Below are 9,518 nucleotides of genomic sequence, written 5' to 3'. Positions count from 1 at the left end.
TCGCAAACCCGTCGCAAACTCCGCACCTCACCGCGCCTGCCCCCGGAGCGCCTGCCGTGAAGCGCGGCGGGCAAGATGGCGGCGCCGTGGGCCCTTGGCGCGGGTAGGTCTGAGGGGACGGAGCGGGAGCGCTGGTTTCGGAGGGTCTCGTCTGCTCAATCCTCGCTCACTGTGCTACTCCCTTTTAGGTGGTGCCTGGGTGCGCCGTCTCCTCGGCTGGGCGCGGCCGGAGAGGTGAGTCTGGCTCTGCCGCGGTCCGGAGCAGGCGGTGGAGCAGGAGCCGCCCCGCTCAGGGGGTCCCCGGCCTGGAGGTCCCGGTCGTCAGGCTCGGCCTTCTTGCTGGCTTCTGGCCCTGCCCCGGAGCTGTGGGGAAAGGTCACTTTGTGCCTCTGTAGTGCCTTTGTGGGAACTTGGAGGTTGTGGCGTGATGGAGATGCCTCTCTCTCGACCCCTTTCTATCGGGCATCCAGATTTGCTCCAGTTTTATGGTGCGGGTCAGTAACACAGTACGTGTTGCTGCCCTCTGCGCTATCCCCAGTCGTTGCTTTTTCTGTAGTTACTGGTCTTTCTCTTCAGTCTGGGGAAATGGTGGAGCTGTGCTGAGGGAGTAGCTGTCATAGCTGACTATATCCCTGACTTCAGAAGAAAGGCTGATGTGGAGTCTCAAAAGTGCAGAGCTTTGGTCTCCACTAGGGCCTGTGGAGGTAAATGCATTGCAGAGGCCTGTGTCACTGAAGGAAGAAGAAATAGGCTGATGTTGGCTGTGCTTTGGGTACTGCCTTTCCTTGAACTGAATTACATCCAAATTGTTTTACTCTGTTCTTCTAGTCTGTATATCTCCCAGTTGCTACTTATGCATGATTCTTTCTAGAAAGGTGCTCAGATTTTTCTTTACTGTTCCACTTACTCATATATGAAGTACTTTTGTTTGTTGCTTGTCATTGTTTTCGTTTGCTTAAAATGTGTTTGTGTTCTCTTACTTCTCTTAAAGCTGTGATTAATAGAGTTGCTCTTCATATGAGGTTGGATTACCTTAAGAGAGAGAATATGTAAGATTCCTTAGTTCATCAAATTTATTAATGTGTTCTGTTAATACCAGGAAGACAATACTAAGTTCATACTGCTTGACATGTTAAATTGTAAAATGATATTCACGTGCTTGTCAAATATTTTCCTGTATTAATCGGTGATATTATGTCTGGTGATGATGAATTGTCTTGATGAGTGGAATTTTTAAGCATTAAACAAATAAACAGGGTTTGGTAAATACCTTAAAAAATATTCCATAACATTTGAATTTGTATATTATGCTACCCCCTACTGATAGGATGTGAAAACATTACGGTGTACAGTGCCCTTTTGAAACTAATCAGTGTGTTCTGTTTGCCCGTTGTTTTTAAAATGCTTTTCACCGTGTGGTTACCTGCACAAAGCCGTTCAAGCCTTAGTAAAACTCGCAGTATCTGCTCCTGAACTTAACTTACTTCTTGTAGTTGCGAGTGGCCGCCCAGCGTACTGCTTTAGCTAGTCAGCAGGGGGCAGAACGTAACTTGGTTTTTCTGAAACTGAGGCCGGTGATCTGACTGAAAACGGAGGGGTTTTTGCGATCAGCTGTCTTGCATCGACATGATTGCATATTGAAAATAGTTCAGAATATCTTTCCCTTCAAATTTTAGAATGTTTATGAAACGCTAATACTTTCTTGATGCTCAGTCCCTTGAAAAACTAGGATAGTTTTCACTGCTAAAAATGTTGTTGGGTGGGTAAAAGTTAAATAAGCATTGGATGGTCTTGGAAAAGATATAAGTTATTTTTGTGAGTAATGAACCCCACGTAAGAAGAAAGAGGTGACTGTGCAATGATCTGGAGACACTTAATGTGGAATCTCATGCTGTACCAATGTCAGTTCTGGTTCATGACCAGTTAGGTTAGGAATCCTGAGGCTACTTTTTGAATTACAACCCCTTTCAATGTAAACTGTAGAGAATGTGGACAGTTTTATTTTGTGAGTAATCAAATGTGTCAGTTCTCTTTATCAAGATGGGTAAGTTCACAATTTTCCAGATAAACTGGGCAGGGACAAAGAACTCCAATGTTCAGCAGTGAAGACTGGTCGTGTCTTGCAGGTGGCTAGCATCCAGTAGCCTTTTTCCTCTGTCATGCATCCACACAAGCACATCTCTGCAGAAAATTGGGAAGTGGGAGAAAAAGAACAGGATTGTTTACCCTCCGCAGCTGCCTGGGGAACCTCGGAGACCAGCTGTAAGCATACACCTATGAATTTCCATCCCTGTTTATGTTTAGCAATTTCCGAACAGATTGTCTCTGGGCAGTTCCACAAGGCACTAGTTTGACAGCTTATTCGTTTGTTTAAGATTTTAGTCAGTTTGGCATATTTATATTGTAAAAGTTAGCATCACTTAGAATACTTTCCATTTCTAAATTACATTGGAGCTTCAGGTTGCTTGCAGCTGATCATCTACCTGATATGTGATGCAGACTGTAAAGGTATACCATCCACTCTTTGTAGAAGTCTCTGAACTACAAGGAGGAAGAAATTACCCAGGATGTATCATTATGCGTGTGTTCTGTTTGTACTGACAGTAAATAACTAGAGAACAAAGTGACTGCATTGTTGCTTCTGTGCACAGACTTTTGCTAAGTAGTGGAACTAGCGGTGCCTGTTTGATGTAGGTACAATAGAGTGCTCGCTATTCATTTCTTAAATTTGTTTGCGTTATAGATTCCTTGAAGTCTGATAGTGTGTTGCCTCTTGCTGTGGCCTTCCCTTAGGGAAGCTACTCAGAGGTTGTTTTCTATCATAGCAGTTGCTTGGAATGTTTAATGTGGACCAAGAGGTTCTAAAACTATGTGGGGAGGGATGTGTGAGTCAGATGTGGCACGTGATTGCAGGAGTCTTTTTTTTTTTTTTTTTTTTTTTTTTTTCCTCCTTAGGAAGCCATTCTATATGTACTGTACAGTGGGGTGGTTTCTTTAGTCTGTTGCACAATAACTTGTGTTTTACTAAGCCATAAACTGAAGCAAAGAAGCTAAAATTTTCTTTTCTTACCTGTATGCTTGGTGTAGGGCTTTCTAATAGCTCTTCAAGACAGCTTTTGGAAAAGTCAACATAAGTAACATTGGTCAATTTTTTAAATGCAATCATAACAGATTAGTTTCTGATAATGGTAGGTTTATGCCTGTTTCTCCCTGTCCCCTCTTACTGATCATTTTATAACTGGGAAATACAGTTAAATGTAAACAGAAGCAAGCTTCTTAATTTGTTGCAGATGAAAACCGTTTTTTATTGGATCACTGAAGGGATTAATCAGTGCTGCTTTCTCTACAGCAGAACTCATGAGAATTTTAGGTTAATTCTTCAGTATTTCCTTACTGTCAAGAACTGATATTTTGGAATTCTTTTTCTGTAATTGTTCTTCATTGGGAATTAATGTGTTGTGGCCCATTAGGCACACTGCTCAGTAAAGTGTTTGCACCTCAAAAGAATAGGGTTTTTTTGGACACATGCTTTTGTGGGCCGTGAGCATTTATTGCTCTGTGAACATCATAGCCTAGGATGTAGAAATGCATACTGTGTACTGTGCTGACTAATGCAGTGCATGTAAAAAATGCAGTTATTGACCAGCTTGCTTATTAAATCAGTTTTTCACCTGTTCCTAAAGAATGCCATCTCTTTCAAATTTTTATTGATGTTAAATTTTACTAGCTAGTTTTGGTCCCTGTTAGTACAATAATAATGTTAAATGGCTCTCTGGAGACAGCTCTTCATACCAATTAAACTTGAAACCCTCTTCAGTTCTGAAAAGCTAATTAAGTTCATTCTGGTGGTATTATTTAGTTGCTATCCCAGTAACTTGACTTGATAGCAGAGTAATATTTTGAAGACTGAATGGGCATGTCAGCCTTAGGCTGCTTCAAAAGGGGGGGAAGAGGGAAGGAAAAAATGATGAAAAATCTTCTGATTATCTTTTTCAGGGATTTCTGTTTATAAACTAATTCTCATAAGATTGTAGTAAAATTTTCTGTGTGCTAGCTGCTTTTTTTCAATGCTTTCAGTTTCGAATGTCAGAAGCTTATGCCTGGTTTGGTACGGACATGGTATTGCAGGGGGAGTCATGCTTATTTTATTCCTAGTAAGAAAATAGATTGTGGAGCAGATGTGTGTGCTGCATTGTTGTTTTCACAGCAAAGTTACTGATCCTCTAACTTTGTTTTTGCACCTAGGAAATATATCACTGTCGGAGGGAAATAAAATATAGCAAAGATAAGATGTGGTATCTGGCAAAACTGGTAAGCAAAAAGCACTTTGGACTGTATTTGTTAGAATGCAAAATTTAGTTGCTATACTTGCCTTACCAGCCTAGTTCAGTCCCAGTCTAATCAGCATCTTCATAATAGAGTCCTGGGGAAGGGTGTGCGTCTGTGCAGACCAACAGTTGTTTGTAGTTTGTTTTAGCTGCTTTATCCTAGTATGCTTTCAAATGTGTACCCAGGATCATATGCAGATTATGCGCTATGGAAGAATTTCTGTGTTGGTTCCTGCCTAGCAGGAGATGGCAAAGGGAACTGTGAAGGGCAGTAATGGGCTCTTTTTCTCATAAGGAAAAAAATATTGAATGTTTTATCAAGATTTATTCAATATTTAGCTCAGAAGTTCTGTATGTAAGATGTTGCATTGAAGAAATGGTAATTAAGGAAACGAAAGTCTTTTGATTTGCTCTTTTATAATAACAAAATAATTTAAATACTGTCTTCTGAGTAAGAGAAGGGAAGCATTTGTAATTGAAAAAAAAAATTAATTTTATCACTTTGATTGCAGATAAAAGGAATGTCCATTGATCAGGCTCTTGCTCAGCTGGAATTTAGTGATAAAAAGGGAGCAAAGGTGATCAAAGAGGTATGTAGTAGTATTCTTATAACACTCCTAGTTTCAATAAAATTTTAAAATCAGTATCTATCACCAGACGTTTGGAGATGCTTCTGTTTCTGTGTTTTTCTATGCTTCTATTAAGCCTGTTGGGAGCATGTTCAAACAACGTATTTTTGTAGCCATTGTGTAATGTTGTGACTTATGGGTAATATGCTGAGATCACTTGTGCTGGCTGTTTTAACTTGTAATGATAATGAATTACATGTGGGTACCCTCTCTAACAATGCTTGGTGTTAAGTTCATGGTAAATAATGTAGAGTCCTTGTCACTAATGGCTGCTACATCTTTGTGCTTTGGTTCTTAAAACTGTTAGAGATGAAGGATATCATGGAAAGGACTGAGTTCTGTAAAGGCATGAAAGTTTGTCATACAGTGTAGTTGTTAGGAGTCTCAAATTACTCATTTTCTAGGCTGAAGCGCTTTCTGGCGTAATAATGACAAAGATGTATCCTATATTAGCTGAAAGTATTGAAAAGTTCATTTTGCCTACCTTGGAATTTGTTTCTAGTCTCATGTCTGATTAGGCAGAGGTCCATGGATGGATGGCTGACACATGCTGGTGGCAACCATCTTTTCCCCTCCCTTTCCTCCCCAAAAACATAGTAAGTTTTTCAGTCTGTATGCAAAGAACGTACTTACATAAAAGATGGTTGTCTTTCAAGAGTTCTGGTCTCTATAGAATACTTTTTGTGTTACTGACTTAAACATGCAATTTCTTCCCTGTTGTCTAGAGATAAGAGAGAGCGTTTCTTAAATTCCTACTCAATATTTCAATTTCTTTTCCTTTGGTTACAGGTCCTGTTAGAAGCGCAGGAAATGGCAGTAAGAAATCACAATGTGGAATTCAAATCAAATTTACATATAGGTACATTTTCTTCTTATTTTTAATGCAGAAAAATGTCATAAAAAATAATTTATCCTTAACAAAGTGTTGTTGCTTCAAATCAGCAGAAATGAGTAGAGGATGGTTTCTAGTAAACTCGTGTTTACCGAAACATGAAAGGTGTGTGCTTCTGACTTGCAGCACAGCTGAAGTTAGTGTGGCTGCTGAGCCTTCAGCCATCAGTTTGTTATAGTTGATGTCTGACTGGTGGTGCTCTGGCATCTGCTAGATGCGTTGTTTATAAGATGCATTCATCTCAAAGTGGGGTTTCTGCTCCCTACGTGAACAGAAAGTCCCAGTGAGGAAGATGTTAGGTATGATTATGAAAGATTAAGCAAATGAGAAGCAAACTTTTACTACGTTTTAATGTAAATACGTTTAATGTGAACATAGATGCTGGAAGCTTTGTCCATGGCTAGTACTATTAGTTTTGCAGGATCAGAATCTAAACTTCTATTAGAAACAGAATAAAAATAAATCAATATTGACACTAGAGTTTTTATTAAAAAAGGCTTTGTTATAGATGATTACAGGATAAGCTTGTAATAACTACAGCACTTTCTTGCCTAGAAAAGTGTTAGAGAAATGTTTACTTGTAATGTTTTTAGTCCCAAAGAAAAAAATTCTCATTGTGCCAAATATGGTATAAATGTTATTAAGTTGACCTCAAGCTTAAAGTAACCTGGATTGTAGAGCAGGTTTGATTAGAATTCTTTGGAGCCTTCCAGGTCTCTGCCATAAGGTTTATCTGCTAGTGCAGGACTGAGCATGTAGATAATGAAAATACCCATGATGAATGCAATAAAGGAAGAAAGGAGGAAAAATGAAGTCTGTAAGACTTCTACAGAAATTCATGAGACAAACTACTGAAAAGCAGTGGAATTAATACCACCTTCAGAAAGAGCTATATAATCTAGTAACTGCTCCATGAGCTTCCTTTAGATTTGTCCTTTACTACGTATTTATCTTTGCATGCATACTTTCTAAATTAATCTTTTCTGGTGCTCCTGAAGTGTTAATTCAACTCACAGATTCCTCTAGCAGTAATCCACTAAAAGTAATAGAAGAAAGGTGGAAGAGAGAATCCTGAGTAGAATGAACTTTTCGTATGCAGTCATGAAAAATATACTGTCCAGACAGTATTTCAGTTGCAGATGTGTAGTAGTTTATTCTTGACTGAATAGTCTTCTCTCCCCCCCACCTTTTTCCTTCAGCTGAGTCAACAGCAGGCAAAGGCCGCTATATGAAGCGGATTCGTTACCATGGCAAAGGCATGTTTGGCATCATGAAAATCGTCAGGTGCCATTACTTTGTGAAGTTGGTGGAAGGTCCTCCTCCTCCTCCAGAGCCACCAAAGACTGGTTTTGACCAAGCAAAAGAATATGTGCAGCAGCTGCGAAGCAGAACCCTTATTCATACACTGTGACAAACTTTTGTGACTGTATAGGTATTTCTTGTTCGATAATGTAATTATATGAAAGAATAATAAAAATAATGTTTTAGTTCTGTCTTTGGTGCTGCTGGAGCTGCATGATGCAAGAATAACCATAGGGGTTTTTCTTATTTGTCAAACCATAGGTATGGGAAAATCTTGGAAAAGCAGCAAGAGATGTTACTTTTTCTGAGTTACATGGACCACGGCATTCAAGCTCTAACCTGGACTATACAATCTAGAATATCCGGTGCTGTTATAAAGCTTGTAAGGAGCTGTGGTTGTCCTCACATAAGACAGTTGCATGAATTTAAGGTTGGGTCTTTTATTGTAAAAAATGCGTGCTTGATATTCACGTTGCAAGATCAAGACCTGGATTAAAATTACTAAAATTTGACAACTTAAAGTAGTTACAGTGTTGGAAGAAAACAAGTAACAATAATAGCTGAGATTATCAGGCATCGATTTATAGTTTCTTGATCTGGGCTTTAGTGCTCTTTCTGTACAGTTGCTGTTGTGCATCTTCAGCATTGTGTGTGGGAGTGGGGAGTAAGTCATTTAAATATCAGGTTTTGACGGAGTCAGTAGGTGGCAATGTTTAGTTTGTCAAGAGAAGGAAGTGGTGGTGAAAACTTAAAACACGATGAAACTGTTCTTGATTCTGACCATGGCATTAATAGTCTGATATGTGCATGGAGTTCAGGTTGTTCTCTGGAAACTCAGTATGGGTAACAGGCACAATATGGAAAAAAGCTTGTCTTGGTGAAGAGTGAACTAATTATTCTACACGGTCTGGAAACAAATTGCTTTTGTAGTGTTGAGGCAAGTAAAATGCTCCTTGGATTTAATATGGAATGGCTTGTTGCATATACAAATTGGGCTTTCAGTTCTGTGAACACTCCTGGTTTTATAGTTACTTCTTTGAAGAGAAAAAGACTGCAGTCAGTAGGGGGAATCTCATTCCACCCAGTCAAATTTTCAACTCAGATGGCTGGAGATCATGAACATCAGCATAAATAGAATAAGTTGCTTGTTTATGCAAATGTCTGATATTTAGACCTTTCTTTTCCATTCTGGGAACATTAGAAAGGGAGGTAGACTGCTTGCCTCGTTTGGATCTTTTTATCACATCAACTAGCGGTAGCTTTTCTTACATGTGTTGACTTTGGTCAGTACTTGAGTGATGGCAAAGGGACAGTTCCTATAAGGAAACAAATTACCTTTGTCTTCATGAAGGTAGTATACAGCTGTTTCTTTTGGCTACCAAAGAAAGGGTCTCATGATGTTAAAAAGTGTTAGGAGACTGTGAAGTTATAAGTAGTACATGCATAGCTCAATACCATTTATGGGTGCTTCTTTGCAGTCTGTTTTTCTGCAGTGGACTTTAAAGACTTATTACTTGCTGTAAAGCCACAATTCAGTAAGTTTTGTCTGAAAGGTATGATCCTGATAAAACTCTATTGGTAGCCCCTGATGTGTGATTGAAGAACTGTCTGTTGTGCTATGATAAACAGCTGTGCTTTGCTGTGCCAGCTGCCTTTAAACTCTTTTCATCATACCGAATCTTTTACATTTGTAGCAAACTTGAATGACTTAATACTTTTTTGGGTCAGTGATCTGGGAGAAGACTAAAGAATTGCAAAATAATCCAAGTTTAATAAGCACTAGTCACCTAAGCATGTAAAACCTGGCTTTCTAGATATTTTACTCCAGTACCTCTTTTTCCTGCATGCTGTAAATTTTTCTTTGTATCCCTTCTGGACCTCCAGCCAAGGTTGTGTCCTTATAGATATCATTGCTCTAGTTATGAATCTGCAGAGATGGAGAGAAGTGAAAATGTGACTGATGTCTTTTCTGGCTTTTTTTGTGATGCAGCAGGTGGCCCTGACACTCCTTTAAACAAACAGACCTGGGCTTTTAAAATTTTTCAGTCAAAAAGCAAAGTTGTTGCTTGTCATTCTTGTTTCCTTTCTCAAAACAGTAAGTGGGAGGACTCCCTTTTGGCATGCTTTTCAGCATTCCTCTTATTTCTTAGTGCCCTTTTCTGCCTGCTTAAAGCCGTGTTGACTAAGGAAGCTCCATAGCCATGTCTGTAACAGTACGATGATGGGACATATGGTGAGATGAGGGGTTTGTGCTGGCTTGATCCTTCCCTTTCACTGGTGAGATGGTAAGAGTTGTCTGAAGTGGTTTCTGTGATAGGTGCATCAGAACATTGGTGTGGGAGGCTGCCTGAACCTTTTTAATTAGTA

General features: G+C 39.4%; 1 protein-coding gene across 2 annotated transcripts; it reads left to right on the top strand.

The window, feature by feature from the left end:
- Window positions 1-2: 2 nt before the first annotated feature.
- On the top strand, window positions 3-8,114 carry MRPL22 (mitochondrial ribosomal protein L22). Of its 2 annotated transcripts, XM_013294763.3 has the most exons (8): window positions 3-103; window positions 189-234; window positions 2,127-2,262; window positions 4,246-4,311; window positions 4,841-4,918; window positions 5,747-5,816; window positions 7,049-7,281; window positions 7,413-8,114. In XM_013294763.3, exons 1-7 carry the CDS (start codon window positions 76-78, stop codon window positions 7,258-7,260), a joined length of 636 nt encoding a protein of 211 aa, XP_013150217.1. In that variant the 5' UTR covers window positions 3-75; the 3' UTR covers window positions 7,261-7,281; window positions 7,413-8,114. The 2 variants fall into 2 exon arrangements, with proteins under 2 accessions (XP_013150217.1, XP_005231877.1); XM_005231820.4 differs by lacking the exon at window positions 7,413-8,114 and having other exon boundaries at window positions 7,049-7,340.
- The last annotated feature ends 1,404 nt before the right edge of the window (window positions 8,115-9,518 follow it).

Source organism: Falco peregrinus, chromosome 8 (assembly GCF_023634155.1).
Source record: "Falco peregrinus isolate bFalPer1 chromosome 8, bFalPer1.pri, whole genome shotgun sequence".
Classification (NCBI taxonomy): domain Eukaryota; kingdom Metazoa; phylum Chordata; class Aves; order Falconiformes; family Falconidae; genus Falco; species Falco peregrinus.
The sequence above is the reverse complement of the archived record's forward strand: the minus strand, read 5'-3'. Positions and strand labels throughout refer to the sequence as shown.